The sequence below is a fragment of the Rattus rattus genome, chromosome 12 (assembly GCF_011064425.1).
Source record: "Rattus rattus isolate New Zealand chromosome 12, Rrattus_CSIRO_v1, whole genome shotgun sequence".
Taxonomy (NCBI): domain Eukaryota; kingdom Metazoa; phylum Chordata; class Mammalia; order Rodentia; family Muridae; genus Rattus; species Rattus rattus.
This window is the reverse complement of record NC_046165.1, coordinates 8,564,000-8,583,717: the sequence shown is the minus strand read 5'-3', so window position 1 is coordinate 8,583,717 and position 19,718 is coordinate 8,564,000. Positions and strand designations below refer to the sequence as shown.

The following is a 19,718-nucleotide window of genomic DNA, read 5'->3' as shown; positions in this document are numbered from 1 at the left end:
TTTGTGTTATTTTTAATTGTTATAATCTTCAAATGGTTGGAACTGGATGGATATCACAGAAAAGACATACATGTTCCTTCAGAGTAAAAAGCATTTAGAATTCTTATCAGTCAGAAAAACATCTTCACCAATCCAAATGAATTAGAATGTGATGGACTGAAGTGTAAAGGACACACTCTGCTGAACTGACCCCAGAGAATGAACTGAAGGAAGGGGCTTGAGCTTGAACTGGAGGTTGGGATACATTGTTACATGGACCCCTGGACTCACCTCATAGGTAGCAAAATGGCAAATGCTGGCTCCTGTGGTGGAGAACTGATATAAATCAAGCTCATACACTATTTCATAAATGAATGGAGACTCATAGGAAACACTTTTTTTAGTGATCAGTGAAAATGATTGCCATCAAACTTGAGATTGTCCTGCCTGGGTTTCAGTCTTGCTTTGGTCCAACCCTCCCATGGAATGGTAATATAAATTCTTTTGTCATTGTAGTGTTTAAGGGTTTTCATAAGATCTGGCCAAAGAGACTTTGAGGGAAAACCATGAAGGATGGCAAGGACTTTAAAAATTTTTGTTTGATATAGCTCTAACCTTCCCCCAAGTCATATACATATAGACAACAAGATGTGTCAAGGAAAAAAACATCTGATGTCCCTCAGGTTTCATTGCTGTTTTCCCATGAAACCAGCCTCTAATGCAAGCAAATCATTTAAATGCTTTTTCTAAGTTGCAAACATCCACTCTTTGTCGAAGAATCAGTTAGGAGTTTTCCCCCCTCCAAAGTGGATATTTTTCTTGCTTGCAAGCTATTGAGTTCCATTTGATGGGGTTTCTGAGGAGAAAATTTTTCAAGGTGATTAGAGTTCTTAAAATATATAAAGGATGATTTTTCAATTTCTTCTTCAACCTTTTTTGCTTTCATTTCATTGGTTGAATTTATCCCAAAATACTGTGTGTGGTTTTCTGGTTTCTTTTTTTAGTATATTTGTTATTGGTATATAAAAAGCTTTTTTTTTCGTGTTAATCTATTTAGGGTCATTTATATTATAGGAACTGCAAAAAAAAAAAAATGTGTTTAATTAAACTCAGAATGTTGTGATCAATCAAAGAAGGGCCTGACAACCTGAACATCTGGCCAACTCGAGGAAAACATGCATTAAAAAAATTCGTTTACTCTAACCTTCAAGATAACATATAGACAACAGGCCATCTGAGTCCCTCAGGTTTCCGCTGAAACAAATCTTTCCAAACATCCCTTCTATATTTCCTTGCAAATTGATTTCAGAAAATTAAGGTTTAGAGTTCTTTTACCCCATCTATGTTGGTACCTTTAATTAAACTGCAGTGTTTAATTCAACCCAAAGATTAAATGAACCTCCCCACAGCAGTCACCCCTCTATGTTGTATTATTAAGAATCCTTCCTTGAAGAATTCCTGGTTACAGTCCCAGAGATGCTCATGTACCTGGGAAGCACCTACATTGTCCAAATCATTTCTAACAGGTTATCTATCTTCCTAAACTGAGGAAAAGTGGACGAGGGTATCTTTATGTGCCTGAACCAAACACTGACACATAAGGGGTACTCAGCAAATACAGGGTGCATGGGTGAATGAGCAACTGAACAATTCTCTCAGTCCAGTTTAATATGGAACAAGGGATGCTGTAAAACTGGTAAGGAGGACTGGGGGACAGCTTAACAATAAATGGCACTTGATGTATAGCAGGTATAATCCTAAGGACCAAAGTCCTGGTCCCAGAATCCATACAGTAAAACAGGCATCCAGTCCATGCCTTTAACCCTGAATCCTTGAGGGCTGTAGTCTTCCAGGCTATGGGAGAAAATGTGACTTCTGTGTGCAAGGAGAAAGTTTGCCTAAGAAGAAAAACAAAGGGGGGGTGAGGTAGAACCCTGATGACTTCTGACCTCCTAGGGCCACAGGAATGCATATACATACACATATACATACATACATACATACATATATATGCACACAAGGACATACACTGCAATACTATATATGCAGGCACTCACAGACCCTCACAAAGAAATATACAACAATGCTTTTTAAAACTATGCTGATGGAAACTAGAGCACAGGGAATTGATGAAGACCACACAGGGCTGATCACCTGACACTCACAGGTGTCTCTTAAGATGCTCTTGTGAGAGGAGAGTCTGTATGCCTACATGGCTGGCAGATTAATAATAAAACTTTATTTGTAAAAATCATATGGGTGCTTAATTTAAACTGATCTTGTGAGTAACACAAAGTGATGTTCAAAACTTTAGTCAGAGAAACCGTAGTCCTTGGAGCATGATTTCTTTGCCCATTCCAAAATGAATGTTCTTTTGCCAGGCCCCAGTCGGGCAGCTTCGTGGGATAACTTTCCCACTTAGACAAATTAGAGTATAAGCCCCTATTTTCCAACGACATGGAGTGAACTAAAATTAGCATTGATTTAATGCTCGGGGGCAACTTAAAGTGACATGTGAACATGAGAAAAAGCTAGCTTCTAAATCCTATAATTCTCAGTGGGCACTTTTCGTTGGTCCATTTCAGTACAATCTTGTTCTCAGGGATAAGGCTCCCTGTGTCAACATTTTTCCAAGAGTCTGACTTTTTGTCTTCCACTAAATATGGTAGTCTTTGTTTCTCTGAGACCATGTGAGAACAGAAGGGAAATTTCTTCTCAGGGAAGGCAGGGCAAAGTGTATAAACTTCTTGTCAGAGGTTATCACAGTCTAACTGCAAGAAGGAATGTATGTGTCTATAAACAAACTTAGACACCATCCACTCGGAATTATTAAGTAGCTGGTGGAATGGCCCAAGTGGTAAAGACGCAGGCTGTAAGAGGCAGCCCCCTTGGCCAGAAAGGAGCCTCCAAGGGCTAGAGAGATGTCCAGAGGTAAAGTCACACAGAGGCCAAGCAGACGGCCTTTCTCCCAGCGTGGTACCCTCAAACCTTTGGCACGGTTTTCCGCTCTCATCCCTTCCCCGTCAGTTGCTCACCTCAGGTCTGCACCCTTACCTCTTGAATAGTTTCTCAATAGTCATTTTCCTCCTGTATTTGTCCATTCCTTTTATTTGCTTTGCTTTTAATCTGCAGCTATTTTATGGGTGGATGTGTGTTCCAAATTCTGAGCCAGATGGGGATCGAGTTCAAGGCTGAGGTTGGCACACAATTGCAGCTCCTAAACGAATAGAGAGAGAAAGGTAGTCAGCTTTACCTGAGTTCTTTTGATGGTAGGTCACTTTTTTTTTTCTTTACAACACCCACCATCCGGGAAACCTGTAACCATAAAAGAGGCTTTTATTCTACTTCAGGCCTTCTGGAGCTCCCATTCATTATTTACAGTATCTTTAACATAGGGAAAACGACCAACTGTTCTGCTGTGCCACCGACTTGCGAAGGTTTTACCTTGTCTGCCAAAGTCAGGCTATCCGTGAGCGAATTGAGACAGTTGGTCGCTTTATGTAGAGAGGCCCAGGGCCAATGTACTTATAGGTTTTCTGCTTTCAGTCCCAATTATTCAAAAATGCCAAAACAAACCACCCCAGACTTTAGAGTTGTGATGCACAAATGCCCTTGTTGGGTTTTCCTCTGATCTTTGCTTACTCTGGGGGCCGTTTATGTTTGTTTTGTTTGCAATGCTGGGGTGGGAGCCGGGGTGCCTGACGCCAAGCAGGGGTCAGAGCTCTTAGCCACTTTTGTGAATAAATACGTAGGGAATGGGAGCAAAAGCCTTATGAAGTCAATTTTAGGTTTAAAAAATATAAAATATATAAAACACTTGGCATCATTTCTCTTGGAAATAACCAAAGAATACCAGATATCGATTATCCTTTGAAATGCTCTAGAATGGTTTTTTTCACCCTGAGATGCTAATCTTTGGCGAGACAGGTTTCTCCCTATGCTGCTCAGGTGGGACTTGGTGTTTACAGATGAACATTCCTTGTGCTCTGAGGGGGTATGTTTTTCTCCTTCTAAGACAAGCTGTCTGAGGCTGAGGCAGGGCTCAGTGGAGTTCCCTTCCCTGACTCAGAGTTACCTTCTGAATGGCAGGCTGCCCCGCCCCTTTGCAGAGCCTTAGGGCTTTCTCCCCATCACAATGGTAAGAGAAGGATTCTACGTCTCTCCATTTTGACTTCTTGTACAAATTCATGATCTCTCAATAGATCTGCTCCTACGGCCAACAACTGCCGGCTGAAAATCCCTTACACTAGTCAACTCTGTCACGTAGCTCACAACTATTAAAAATTTGAAATTAAACCCGCTTTGTCTAAATAAGTAAATAATACATTTTCTCCCACATACTGGTCACATAAGGCTTTGGACATATGGGACACTGACTTAAGCAGCTCCCATCCTTAGTAAAGTTCGTGTTCCCCAGATAATGAAAACAAAGAACGAAGCGTACCCCTTCGATAAGTAAGGGTGAGATGGTGACATCACAGCACTCCCGATTCCGTCATCTCCAGAGTCTCAACAACACACCTTCCCCACATGGACCGAACTCCATGCTCTCCTGCCTGTTTTGTGCTCAAAACGAGATGTTCTGGAGGATTACTGTGTTCCTTCCGTGCATAGGCCGACATGCCATGTGCAAAAGCAACATGTGCAGTCACTTTGACAGAAAATAAATCTCACATAGCACAGAAAGTCACAAAAGAAGTCATGGAACGGACTGTAAACATATTCACAAAGGCTGACTCCCAACCATGTTTCCTTCCCTGGGAAAGGTTTGCCCCAGACTGGAAGAGTCAGAGGTCACATCTCTAGATGAGGCCGCCATGTGTCTCCTGCCCACTCAGTGGCTCAGTAAAGACCCAAGGCAGTGCTGCTAACTTGGCTCCATTCCTCATGTCTTCCTCACAAACACAGTGGTCCGCATATTCTGACTTTGTATCATTAAGGCCTAAGGGAACTTGGTGGGTTTGGAGGCATTGAGGGTTACAAGCTCTGTGACTTCGTGGATCCCCAGGTGACAATTCATAGTTGTTTTTACATTCACCATTTTCATGGGAATGAAATAAACATGTTTAAAAGTTAATCTTGTGCAATCTTCAGTTAGTAAGAATGTGAATAGCTTAAAAGGAACTCAAAATACTTGAACAACCAAATGCAAAAGGCAGTCATGTTTGTAGGTGTGTGTTAGCGTGTGTGCAAGTGTGTGTGTTCATGTGTGTGTGTGTGTTTGTGTGTGTTTGTGTGTGTGTTTGTGTGTGGTGTGTGTGTGTGTGTGTGTGTGTGTGTGTGAATTTTCAGTGTGGGAAGAAGCAAAGTTGGATTCGGTTGGATGACAAAACAGCCTACAGTTCTTGCACCTTGCTCTGTGTGGTAAGGATGTAAACTCGGGAGTGGGGCTTGATCCCACTTGCCAAAGCCACAGCCGTGCCTGCCACAGTTTCTCACAAATCAGTATTCCTTTGAAAGAATTTGGAAAATAATTTTTGTGCCACCTTGTCATTATGTCACTGTGGCCTCAGCGCCCTTCACTTCATTGATAGCTATGCAGAATGCTGACTCAGTGATCAGTTTAAGAAGCAAACTTTATTTAGTCAATTCACCAAAGATGCGGTAATGACTCTGACTAACATTAGGTAATTGTAAGGTGGCTGGTGTCCTCTGATTTTTCTGTTCTTATTTACAAATATATCAGCATGGTTAGCTTTAGTGTTATCTGTGAGAGAAAGGCTGCATCACAGGGCTCTCTCCTGGGATGTGTCAGCCATTCTCTAGCTGAATGACTCGCAGGTCTTCAGTAGCTAAAGCCCGTGACGCTAGCTTGGCCTATCTTGCCTTCTGTTAAAGTGGTGCTGGTGCAGGATGTTGAGTTTACTGGGGTGGAAATGATAGGTGGTAAATGGCATGTGTGACCGGTGCTCTTGGAGATTGTGAGGAGACAGTGTTGAGAAGTAGTCAGGAGGCTGGGTGTGGGGGGAGGGGTGAACGAATGCTGGGAATAAGCTGGTGTCTAGTTAGGATGGCTCTAACTTTGCAAGTGAAACAAGCAAAACGTCAAAGACCAAGCTAAGGGAATGCCCTCCTACTAAATGCGGTGTGGAAGATTAATTATAGAAATTCCATGCTTTGACCCAAGGATAGCCTTACGCTCTTCCTTACGAAGAACTCCTTGTCTGCTAGGAGGCCAAAGAGCAGGTGTCTAATCACTGCCATTCTGAGTGGTCAACTAACCCAGGTCTGAAGGACTCCACTCTATCTTGTGTCTTAGTGTGATACGGGCTGTTGTCGCTCCAGACTCCAGAGAAACCTGTGAACCTGTCCAACCTCAAAATCCCTTCTTCTCAGAATTCTTTCTCTTCGCTGAGCACAGGATAAGGCATTCTTCGAGTGTATTCCATTTCTCCTACTGTATAGTAGGTTTGGACATTTGTTCAGAACATTCTTTATAATCACAAAGAGAGCAATGCTGTGAAAAAAATTTATCAGCCTATAACTAGGCAACAAGAGAATGGGAATAATTTCAAGATAATAAAATACTTTGTTATTTAGTTCAGTTACGGTTTATTTTTGAAACTTTATATTACACACTTCCAAGAATTTCCCAAGTCAGACTAAAACAGCCTGACTCCCTTGCCTTATTTCTGACTCGTGTACTGACCTGTGACTACAGGGACCCTTTCAAATCTCTTTGCCAAATTCTTTAGCTAATCACAATAGTTAAACAATATAAAGAGAGCACTTTTGCCACGCCAAGACACCCCAGGCTAAATCCAAGCGTGTAATCAGGTGAGCTGCCTAGCAAGGATCAGATCCCTCAAAAATATCTTAGCATTGGCTCTATCCTCATTCCATTGCTCAGTCAGACTTCCACAGCCTGGGAGCCACTCCTGGGTTATGGAAATAGACATCTTAGTGTAATGAGCTGAAACCCCTGGCACACCCATGATCTGTTATTTTTGCTTAAAAAAATAACAAGTATTAAACCAAACACTTTCCCAGGTGCTGCTGCTTCACAGAGAAAACCCAGTGTTGCTGTAGGGAATCTGAGTCCTGTGGGCCCTGTGGTTCTGCTTCTCGTCCCACTCTCCTGCAGTCATACGGCGTAGAGCTCATAAACCTTCTTTACACAGTACACCAGGGCAGCCAGGGCTATTGTGTTGTGCAGTCTCTTTCTGTGCAGGTCGTCCTTCCGAACCAGCACCACTGGTGTGGAGGAGGTGAGCGTGTGCAGAGGCAGGCGGGACAGTTTATAGTCATCATACTCCACCTGGTACTTGGAGCACGGGTCAAACTGCCAGGAGATCCCATAGAGGGTACAGCAGGCCAGGCTCAGCACACCAGCGGGCAGGGAGATGTAGTGGGAGTAATCCAGGGGCAGTGCCAATGGGGTGAAGAGGCAGGCAGTACCTGCCAACATGGCCGTCTTGTGCAGGCAATTGCCTACGGTGATCCAGCGTGCTGTCTCGTCTCCAATCCGGGTGGGCTCTATCACAATGTACTTGTGCTGGGCTTCCAGCGCCTGCTCCAGCCCACACGGGTCCTGGGGATTTTCGCCACTGTGGATTTCATCACAATGACTACATGTAGTGACTGCATGTAGCAATCTGTAGCTGACAGGCTAACCATTCCAACAATCATGGAGATCTCAGAGATGCTCAGGGGCTCTGAGAGCAGCACCAAGTAGCCCAGGGAAGGTTAGGCAGGGCTGTCTGAGAGCTGGTCCAGGCTGGCACAGGTGGTGGAATACAGATACCTGCTCTGCTTTCCTAGGTGGGTAAGTGGGCCTCAAAGAGGCCAGCAGGACAAACGCAATCTGTTTGCTGTGCTCACTGTCAGTATGCTCAATTTTGGACAAGAATTCAGGTTACAGCTCAGAGTTTGATGTTCTTCATTACAAATCCTGTTGTTTTCCCTCTCTCGGGAGCCGCCACCACCACCTCCACCGCCATCTCCTTCCCCACGCGGCCATCTTGGAGACTCTCCATGAACAAGATTTCCATTTAAGCCTTTGTGTGTATGAATGGATAAATGGATATGAGACTGTGAACTCACATCTTGTATCCATTTTAAGAGTGGAGTCATTTGAGAAGATATCACTTAATTACTTAATTAATTACTTACGACATACACATCCAACCATCCGATCTCCCCTCAGTGTATGACTTCCCACAAAATCTCAAGCTCGCCAAATGTCGTAATTAGTAAAAGTCATGTAAAACACCTGCATGGTGGATTAACTTTTCCAGAGCTCTCTTTAATAATACAGTGCTGTGATATTTATCTAAGTGATAAGTAAGTTGCCATTGAAGTGTAAGCATTATTCTCTTAGTGGGAGATATTTCATCCACCAACATTGAAGACCCTGGTGAGTCCTGGCCTCATTAGAACTTTAGAAATTCATGATCCATATAAAAAATGAAATAAATAAACAAAGTCCTTTTGAAGAGGCTTGTCTGGGGAAATTGACAGGTGAAATACACGAAGATGTGCGTTAACAGTGAGGTTAAAATGGACAGGCAAGAGTACAAAGACAGGAGTGGCAACTTTAAACAAACAACTCGTTAGAGGACCAAAACCTGAGATGCTCTGAGTTGAGACACAAAGGGGTGAGTGTTTCAGGGGTGGGGATGGGGCATCCATAACAGACAAGTAAGCAGGAGGGAGGAGCTCTGTAAGACAGAGGGGATGGGGCAGCCATAGAGTGTAAGCAGGAGGGAGGAGCCTTGCAAAACAGAAGCTGATGTAAATAAAACTTGATAAGCATGTATAGGGTCAGCAGCAGTGAAGGTACTCACTGATGCTGTACATGTTACTTCCTGCTGTGAGCGATCAAGGTACTTCATCCCTGTCCCCTCAAACCACACATGAGATTTTTATGAATGGGGGAGCTGAGATCTGAACAGTTTAGAACATATGCCCCAAATTTAGATTCTACATCACTCTAAGCTAAACCAAAGTTTCGAGGGGGGAAAAAAAAAAGCTTCTATCTACAGGACTTCTGGAGATTTGTAAGAAGTCAAGTTCCAGCAATCTAGCAAGTGATCAGAGAGATGGAAAGGGCATGTCTTTGGCCAAGCAAGCATTACTCTGCAGTCTGTTAGTGAGAGTAAAATATTTAACATCCTTGAAGTCTCAGGGTTGATGACATGTTCAAATTGTGATTTCAGTTTACTTTGGGACAGCCTGCAAAAACGATTACTGTGTTCAAGAGCTGTTGGCCCAGCCTCTCTCAGCTAAACTGAAGTGGCTCACACTTCACACTCAAGGCAAAAGTTGGCGAGCGTCATTTAAACAAGCCAGATTTGATGGAATTTTAGAGTTACTTGGGGATTTATGGCTGTCAGAGAAGCCGCATGCCTCTACAGTGAGTCACTATTCAGCACACACCACATCACGCCACCCCACAAGAGCAAGAAGGTGGTTGGCTTGGTGTAAAGAGCTGTAGCCAGGACCAGGACTTAGGAAAGTTTGTTTCATCTGCATTGAAAATCTTGCTCCACCCCCCCCCCACACACACCCCTTTTTTTTTTTTTAACCATTTCTTCTGAAGGTGGAAATAAGCAAACATTTTCTCATGTCTACCCACCAAGCATGGCTTTGACACAATGCTGTCTGGGTCATCTCTCAAAGAATTCTTTTTCAGGATTAGAGGGTCAACCATGGTAATTCTGATGATGAAAGCCCACAGGTAGCCAACCCTTTCTACAGGCAGGCATGGGGTGGACACTACACAAGCCCTATCCTTAAGGCGTTTTGTAGAGAGCCGCAATAACATGCGCCACCACTAGATGGCGCTGGCTTCCACTGCGCCTCACGTGGAAGGCCAAGTCAGTCAAGATGGCCCAGCCAGCCGCCCTTCAGGAAGTTTGTGCAAGAGTGCCTTCGTGCCAGGTCTTTTTGCCTCTTTATGAGGTCATAGTAAGCAACCAATCTGGTGTGGATGCGCTACATTAGTGAACACACCATGTTGGCGTGACAAAGGGGCTTCTCCATGAGACAGGAATAAAGTATCACCCATAGCAAGAATTTCTATGTCTCGCGTGCTTCTTGCCCGCGGAAAGTCGCGCGTGGGACAGCGTTTATAGCACCTCTTTAGAATAACTAAGAAAGTGACACATGGAGAAACTATGTAGCTTCCCCAGTCATTCTGAGACAAAGTATCTGTGATACTTTGGTTATGCAAATGGCTGTGGACTGCACCAATATAGAATCACATAGGAGCTAGGCTCCTGCACATGCCTTTCGGGGGATTATCGTCACTGACTTAACTGATGTGGAAAGAACCATCCCGAAGATTGACATGACCAGGTCCTAAAGCACAGGAAGCCTTCACTGCTGTGCCTTGACTGTGGATACAGTGTGAACACTGCACAGCTCTCCTGCTGCACTGACTTCTTTGTCTCTGCCACTCCGCCTTGAGCTACCTGCTCAGTAAACATTGTCTTCTTTAAGTGGCTTTGTGTCCAGAGTATTTTACCACAGCAACAAGAAAAGAAACTAATACAGTACCATACCTGCCTCACACTGAAACCCTTCTAGAGTATCACAAAACCGTCTGCAGACAATGCCAGTAGCACCTTCCTTTGAACACTGATCTCATATTGGGGCAATGAACTAATATTATTTTGATCTGTGCATACATTTCTCCATTTAACCTTGAGGTTGGTTAGCCATTTCTGTTCTTTTAAAGGTCAAAATGATCTATGCATCCACCCTTACCGAAGGAAGCAAGGAAACAAATACCCCCACAGTCAGTAACTACAAGCCCAATGGGGCTGGTTTCCTATGTGCTAGTTTATGTAGAGAAAAGTGCACGAAATCTGAGTTAATTGCTATTCGGTCATGCCACCCTTCTTCTCTAGTGACTGAGTGAGAGGCCTCTGAGTGGCATACCAATTGTCTGTGGAAAGAAGTAAGATTTGGCATAGCCCTTTATGAAACATTGATGACTATTCCAGGGCACGGTGGTGACAGTGATATGGAGAGCCACACTGGCCTCCTGTGGAGCCAAGTGCTGACTGCTTTCCTCATCCTAAGACACACCTGCCTGATACAAATGCGTGGCCCAAATGGGTTGACTTCAGTTCTCATCACCTCGCTGCCTGTGCCTTCAAACTCTAGCTCAATTCTCCAAATTTTCTGATTTTAGCTTCCAACTTGGAAACGATGGTGTCACAAAGAAATAACTTTCTGTTATTAGAGCCTAGGGTTGGTGCTTAAGTACAAACCAATTTCTTCTCTCAATCCCGTCTTCTGATTTTCTTAGCTTCTTCACCTTTCTATACCGGTTCCCTTCCACTCCTCTGCTTCCTCTTCTCCCTGGATCCCACCACATGTGCTTCCCTTTGCCCAAGGAGCGCTTCCCGGCAGAGTAAACCTCGTGCGGTGTGTTCTGATGCCGCTACTGCATTTCTGTCATTGATGGTTTTATTGTTTGAGTATCCAAATTATTTCATTAAGTGAATGGCTTTAGAGATTCATTTGATCTAATCTTACTGCTGACTTGAGGGAAAGATGTACAGCTTTCGGTAAGAGAATATGCCAAAAAATACAATCTCTACCTACACAGACATTATTTTTATTATAATTTATATCCTGGTATAGTAATAAAAAGATTTTATAGGTTTACTTTAAGACATTTAATTGCCGCCCTGAGAATTTCCAAGCTAACACGTGCAACTGCTCCTACTAATTCCCTTTCACGGTGCAGCAGTGGTAGAAACAGTGTTTCTTGCAGTTTTATCAATCTTGGCATATTGCATATCTGCCCCTGCATTTGCATGCACCTCTGTCGCTGACATCTATATGTAAGCCTATCTAGAGTCCCTTTATTATATTTTCACACACACTTCTTACTAGAATGTATTAAGGAAAATGCACGTTATCGAGTCCACTGCACCTTCATTTACAACGCCAGAGGAGCACTCCATGTAAGTGAGATCTTGAAAGAGGAGTCAGAGGTGAGCCTCCTTCAATGCTGGTAATTAATTCTTGCTTTGCATAGGCTAATTGAGGGCAATCATTGAATACTCTGTGTCATTTCATTTCCTAGCTGTCAATGTGACTACAACCTGCTTTCCCTGCTGCCTCTGTTGACCTCTGTACTGCCTAGTGCTGGTAGAAGGGTGTTAAAGATAGAGGGCCATGAAGAACTTTGTTCTGTTTTGTGAATGTCAATATTTTTCCTCCATAGAATGCCGCTCTCCTTTGACAGACCCTTCTGCCCGACTTAAACATCTCTGTTAAGGCACCAAAATAATGTGCAGATATAATTTGTTACTTTGGGGACTCAGTGAAGATTATCCATAGGACGGGTTCTGTAGCAGTCTACCTTGTGTTACAGTCTAACTCGAATGAATGCAAATGAATGTGTTAAGTCATTCAGCAAATAGTATCTATGAAGTGGCAGGCTGAGCAGAGAACCAAGAAAGCAAGTAGGAAAGGTGCCTTTAAGCAATGGTGTGGAGGTCATTAGTAAGAGCAGTGTGCTTGTTCTCATACACCCTTCCCCGTGGGAAATTTTACAGGGTCCCAGTTCAACTATTTTTGCATCAATCTGTCTTTCAAACTTCTAACTTAGGACCAATTATTTGTCTCTTTCTCTAAAAGGTTTCAATCTTCCTTATTTTTCAATCCGACATGAAGTTATTAGTTTTAACTGTCAATTTTACGTAACTCAGAATCATATGCTATGAGAATCTTTATAAGTTATTATCTTGACCATACTGACCTGTGAATGTTGTGTGAGAGATTTTTCTTAACTCTTAGTTGACGGAGGAAGACACAGCCCACTATGGGTGCCCCCATCTTCTAGGCCACAGGCTCATAACTGTATAAGAATGAAGAAAGCTAACTGAGCAAAGCATAAGGCAGAAAGTGGCCTCACTGTGTCCATTTCTTTTTGTCTTTTACTCTGGGTATAATACAAGCACCGGCTGCAGCTCCTTCCATTACAACTTTGGTGCTGAGATAAACTGTCTGGAACGGTAACTGAACAACTTCCAATGGCCATTCAAGAGGCTCTCAGATAGGGTTTTTTAAATCATAGCAACAGGAATGAAATTAGAATATTAGATACACACTATTCTAAGAAGATGACTTATTTGTCAATGGGTGGTTGAATCTACAGTGCCAAATCTATGCTACAGAGCCAAATTTAGGAATGCTGATCAGAGTCTCTAAGGTGAGCAGACACATTTGTGTCGTGAGCACTTTTATCTAATGTCTCAGAGAACTATAGCCATCTACAAAGAACAAATCATATTTGGTTTTCTGAAAATTAATTGAACTAAACATTTCTATTTTTTATTTACTTAACTTTTGCTTAAATATTAGCCAATATCCATCTTGAATATTTTAGATGTTTTAGAACTAGCCTTCCATAACTTTGTTTTTTATTTAAATCTGATATTTACTTTCCAAATATAATATTCTTTCATATTTTTCTCTTCCTTATTTTTGTGCTACATTTAATGCCTAGTTTTGTAGGTTTTTTAAGAAAAATAAAGAAGTCTGTTGGCTTTAGAACCTCTGTACAATTATATGACTACCATGCTGAGGGAACTGAACAGGTTGGGCTAGAGTCAGTGAGTTTTAATCAGCATTTTTTCCTGAAAAATTGTAACAGGCCAAAATCTATCCAAGTGCCAGTTATAATGGCTATTCTCTGAGTTTACAAGGAAAAGACTATGCAGAAGGACCGAATGTATCGCTTCTCGGCCTTTTGGCTAAGATCAAGTGCAGAAGGACCGAATGTAGCATGTTTCGCTGTACTCAACACAAAGTATCAAAGCCCAGCGTCTGTTACTGTTTCAAAGAGATGGTTTGCCGAGCACCCAACACCAAATGAGCTGTGTGAATGCAGTCTAGTCTGCTTCGCTCCAGTGGCCACTTAGTCCTTTTTCTGTGGAAACCATTCTTTGTGTTTTGTACAAACAAAGAAGATAGTGTCCTGAGTCCAAGTTTAGGATGACTTACTTCCCCAGTTTTCCCTGTGGCTCAGTGTGCCTTACGGTGAGTCTTTAGTATGGAGAAAATGTTGTTTCTTCTAGTCAGTCGTGCCAGCTTCCACTCTGCAGATACAACAGCATGGCTTCCCTTCAGACCTCCTCAGTATGATCATCTGCACTTAAAGACACGAGTCTTGAGTTGGTCATGAATGACTGGAACACATGCTTTTCCTTGTGAATCTAACAAGTGAGTTTACAAATAGGATTTGGACCCAATACACATCTAGAATACCGCCAACATGAAAAGTTAGTAGAAAATCAGGCAAAATCAGTCAACTGACATAGAAGGACTAAGGACGGTACACGAGTGTGGTCTCAAGATAAGAGAAAGTACAAATGCCCCAGCAATGTCCCGTTCTTCAACTATGTCTGTGAAATTGAGGTGTGATTGAGATTTTTTTATTTTAAAATAAGAATAAACATATAACTGAGGAACTAACGACAACCAAACCAACCAAACGTCATTTTCCAGGGACCATCGCCCTGGGCTTCGCAGAGTCAATCGTATGACGCTTTATCAGACCCCCTCAGCGATTATAAACAATTAGCGCAGACATCAATGCGGATTTATTCTTCCAAATCACCACATCGTCAAATGACCCCTGGCTTGGTTGTGTTGTTAAAAGGCAGCAAATAAAACAACCCCTGCAGCTCTCTCTAAACTTCTCCACAGCACTCTCCATTATTAAACAGCTGGCACTATAGCTATATGAAATTTCATTAAATTAACCTTAATGGCTTTGCGATTTAAGATACGCACACATAATAAAACTTTAGGATGTCACTTCCACCATTACTTCAGATCACTTCTATTAAAGTTGTGGCATTGTGGGTGTCTGAAACAAATCTTAGTGTCGTTTAATAACCTGCTTTTTTATCTTCAGCTTGCACTCTATTTGATCATCAACCTAATTTTCTGTCAGTTTGCTCCCTGACTGAAGTGCATCCCCATGACATTTGGAAATAACACATTTTTATTCCTATTTGATCTCGACATCACTAATAGACTAAAAGCTTACTATTTGATGACCTATATTGTTCGAAATAATGATGTTCAATATCTATGTGGAAATCCCAGTTTCCAAGGTTGTTAGAGATTAAAGGAAATGCATCATCACACTTTGTTCTTAAATAGAAGAATGCTTTCACACTTCACACGTGTGTGTGTGTGTGTGTGTGTGTGTGTGTGTGTGTGTGTGTGAAGTCTATGGAAATTATTCTTATTGCATAGATAAAATGCACAGTTTTGAGAACAATTAATCCTTCTAAGTTCATGAAAGGGAAAAAAACAGAGCCAATATCTAGGTTTTGTGCCCTTCTAGGACCCAGTGACTCTATTTTTAGAATTTGAGTATTAAAAGTCCGTGTTGCTGCATTTGCAGTTCTTGCTGTGGGGAGAGCCAGTAAGAGAGCCTAAGGACATTGGTCAATTGTGATTGACATTACAGGGTAAACGCTCAGAATCAGTTACTATGATCTTCCCAGGTCTGAGCCGCATCTAAGTAATAACAGGAAAAGTCTGTTAGGGTCCCTTCCTTAAATGGATACTCAGTGTGACTTTCTTCTTTTGGCATTATAACCTATTTTTTAAAAGTGGTTTAAATTTTATTTAATGAATAAAAACTGTGTAATCTTACATCTGAGCTATGTGTCCACCATAGCATGACTAAGAATTCTGATAACTGTGGCTACTTCTGTGCACTTATTATTTTGACAGATTAAAATCTACTCTTAGCAATTGTTACTTATAGAATATTTGAATTTTAATTATAGGCACAATGTATACAGAGTATCTCTTAGGTATGGTTCTCCTGCCAATCTGCAAATGTGAATTCTTTGACGAACATTTCCTCAGTCCCCCTAACCACCACCTCTGGTTACTACCAAGCTATTCTCTATTTCTATGAGTCCAACTTTTCAAAAGGAATTTTAATTGACACAACAATTGGGTATATTTATGAAGTACAGTGCAACAATATTCTATGTAGTGCTCATTGATCATATCCTATTACTTTGTATCTTCTGCTCCTGAAATACCCTGTTTTAAACCGAGAAACTTCAACATTGCCTTCTAGTGCTTGACATAATATATAATAAACTATTAAAAACTATTCTAGCCCTATTGCACCTTAGAGTAGAGTCTATTCTGTCTGTCTTCTCTTGTGCTGATTTAACACTTAATGTTTGATCTTTTGATGTTTGATATTTCTACTTCATTGGATTATTATGATTTACTTGCTTTTTAAGGTTGAGTAGGCATTCGACTTCCTTTATGTAACATAAGCTCTTCGCATTGCCATCCATTGATACTTAAGTCATCAGCACTGCAGTGAACACGGAAATAGAGATGTCTCCTTGGCATACTGGTTGCCATTTCTTTGAATGTCCTTGCAAAAGTGAATTACTGGGTCACCACATGTTAATTCTACTTTTACTTTTTGAGAAACATACATTCTTTATTACATGATAACTGTACCAATTTACATTGCTACAAAAATGTATGATGGCTTCTTTTATCCATGTCCAAAAATTTGTTTGATGTTTGTACTTTATCCATTATTATAATTAGGTTTGGAATTATTTATCAAAGGTTTAGATATCGACATCTTGGTGTTTGGTGTAGCAATGTTCAGAGTTGGGACTTTGCCAGAATGATTGGATAATCAGTGCCTTGAGTTCCTCAGTGGATTAACCCACTGCTAGTTATATAGTTATTAGGGGGTGTTGGAATCCAAAAGGTAGGACGCAGTGGATAGGGCTGTGTTTGTGGAGCCTGAACTTTGCTGGTTTCTCACCCTGTTCATTTTCTGCATCCCATGAAGTCAGCTGCCACTCCCAGCAGAAGTGGTGGCTACTCTGCTCTTCCGTGCCGTTTCACGCCCAAGCACTTAGAGCCAAAAGGAGTATTTCCTCCTTTCAGTTCTTCTTGTTATAGTGATGATATAAGCTCACTAACGGGTCATTTAAAAGGTGAACAGTGGCTTCCATTTGTTCTTCTCTGGTAGCCAGTGACGTAGAACAATTTCTCAAAGACGTTTTTACCCAGTTATGTGTCTTCCTGTATGAAAATGCGTCTTTAGGTCTTCTGTTAACTTTAATCACAGTATTTGTTTTCAGAACATTTGTTTGTTTGTTTTTAAGTAAGAGTACAGAGTAATACAATACGTACAAATTTACACACATCGTTATTATTCATAGCTGCAACACTTGTACTGTGAAGGTCCATTTTCTTAAACTCATATCTCCCATCATGCACTTCAGTGTGCTCTAGGTCCTTCTCTCTCAAATTGTAGAGCGTAGTCCCGTATTTGTGTTTTTACTAACTCTTGTTTCTCCTCTTAAAGAGTTCTGGCTTCTCTTTAAACCTGAACAACTCTCCAGTATCCCGTCTGTTTGCCAGGCAAGATTCACTGTTTCTGCCTTCTTGTTCCCCCAGCATTTAGAATATACAAAGAGAGTGCAAGACAGAAATTGCAGCTCAGTGTGAAAACTAGCAGTAGACATTTCAGTCTTCAACTTTCCATTATAGCCCTTAAGAAGCTATGTCCTGTCTGGTCCTCTCTATAATATCTGTGTGCCCACAGAAACATACAGTTAATGCGGTGCTGGCGAAGTTAGTCTTGTTTCTTCAATGGGCTCAAGCAGAGAGAGGCAGTTAAAGGAGGTTGTGACTGAGTGACACCTATAATGGGTTCTATTCAAGCCCTGGAAATCATAGGTGTTCTGAGTTTGAGAAACATTATTAGTAGTCCTTTCTTGGAGGTCCAGCTCACAGAACATGTTGAACTAAGTACTTGCTTCTACTTGACAGGGCCAGCGCCACTCTGATAAGTTATTGGCTGTTGTTCCTTTCTTTCCGTCCAAACTGCTCTCTACTTCAGGAGCTACTGAGCAAACAGAAATGCATGGAAACTTCCAGTTCTGTCACATAGCTGAGGCGAGGAGGCATTTTTCAACTCCCTTTCTGGAAACATGTTTTCCAGCCGTGACTTTGCTCAAACTAACACACCACTAAGATGTATGCTCTCTAGCTTCTCTTCCGGGTGCACATGTCCAAGGCCATGGTTTATTTTGAGTCCATTTCATCTATTTTTGGATGCTGTTGTTAAAACTTCTTCCTGTTTCCAACCTCCATTATTTCTGTACATTGCCCATAGAGGAGGCCTGCAATTCATGGATATATGTGAAGAGGGATTTTTCAAGGCTGTGTTGAAGCCATATGTGAAATTCTTTGCAAACTGAAGCTATTGTCAAATCAATGAGCTTTCTCTCCTGAACTGAGTGGATGACAACTAGTTGACCCCTCTACCTGTGCAAATGACCATCATTGAGACAGAGTTGGTGTCTAAATACAGTGGGCTTTCCGGGGTGTGATGCTTTGTGAACAATGTGTATTTAAGGGAAACCTTGCTTCTGCGTTGCCATCCACTTTTGCTCAATGTATTGATTTAAATATAAGCCTCAGTGCACCTGGAAAACCTTGAATCAGCTAAGGGTGCAGGAAAAAGGAATCTAATTTCCTGAGGATAGGGCTTTGTGGGCATCAACTAGGAGCCATAGCTAACATGGGGACTTCAACACAGAGAGAGGCAAGTGCTTTGTAGCAAAGCCAATGCTTTGACAATTGAGATTATGATTCTGTTTGACAAATCTGACAGTGGCAGAAAACTAGAAACAGGGGAATTGTCTCTAAGATTTTTTTGATTATCCAGACATGAGGGATAAGTGCCTGGATTAGAGGAGGAGAACACAGTGCACTATACAGAACAGGAGAAATGGAATTGAAACAGTGTCTCAGGTAGCCGGGGAAAGTTTGGAAACATTAAGGGATGATTCTCCAAATCTGTTCTGTGTACTCACTGTTTCCAAAGCCCCATTTTACTGGTTCTGATTTTGAATGTCTTATTGGCTCGTGGCAGATATTTTTAAGCAAGTAGCTCAAATGTTTCTGGAATGTTCTCTACATTCTGTGGGTCCGTTTTCTTATTTTGAACTTCGTTCTTAGACCTTATTAATGTAATCTGTAAGTGAAGAAAACCATTCCCTACATAATGGAAGGAAAACGGAACACACTGGTGTAACAGCTAGGAAACTATCCTACACACACAGTCGTGCTCTAGAGCTCTACAATGGCTGACTGCTGGCTCTAAACACACACAGTCAGGCCCTCGAGCTATACTGTGGCTTATCTCTGGCCAAGGAGCTATTGAAAGTGAGAAAGAATAGAAAGGAATTTAATAAAAATGGCTTCAGCTTCCCTAACAGTGGAGTCCTAAATCCCAATAAAATGTGCAAAGCTCAATGAATGAGAGCGACTCAGTGTCGAGGTATCCAGGTAGACAAAACTAGGGAAATTTCCCAGGCAAAGGTGCCGTTGTTTATTTGTATCTTCTCCAAGTTTTGAACCTTTTTCATAACCACTCTATTACTCATCATGGCATTACTCCCTTATTAAATCGTTATATTAAATCAGGAGAATAAGTGCGCACATGAGCGTCCTCACGACGTGCTCGTAATTACCGCATTGTATTCTCTTCCCCTTCCGCTAATGAAATGACAAACTAAATTGAGCACCACGCACACAGCAGTGTGCACTGAGAGGTACGAACTCTTCAGACTCAATGTTGACACAGAGATCACTTGCTGTACCGTGGAGCGGCAAACGAACGCTGGCATAAAATGATCATTGAATCTACACAGATCCTATTCGGTTCTCAAAATCCCTTACATCTTGCAGTT

At 41.8% G+C, this 19,718-nt stretch overlaps 2 protein-coding genes across 3 annotated transcripts in view; one reads left to right on the top strand and one right to left on the bottom strand.

Annotated features, from left to right (window-relative positions):
- The window catches only part of Gpc6 (glypican 6), a 1,019,107-nt gene that overhangs the window by 406,765 nt on the left and 592,624 nt on the right, over window positions 1–19,718 (top strand). The window lies entirely within an intron of this gene.
- On the bottom strand, window positions 6,774–7,939 carry Tmem11 (transmembrane protein 11). The gene is given in 4 exon segments (XM_032917582.1): window positions 6,774–7,549; window positions 7,552–7,594; window positions 7,883–7,918; window positions 7,920–7,939. Coding segments are annotated over 4 exon segments (585 nt in total). The 3' UTR covers window positions 6,774–7,063.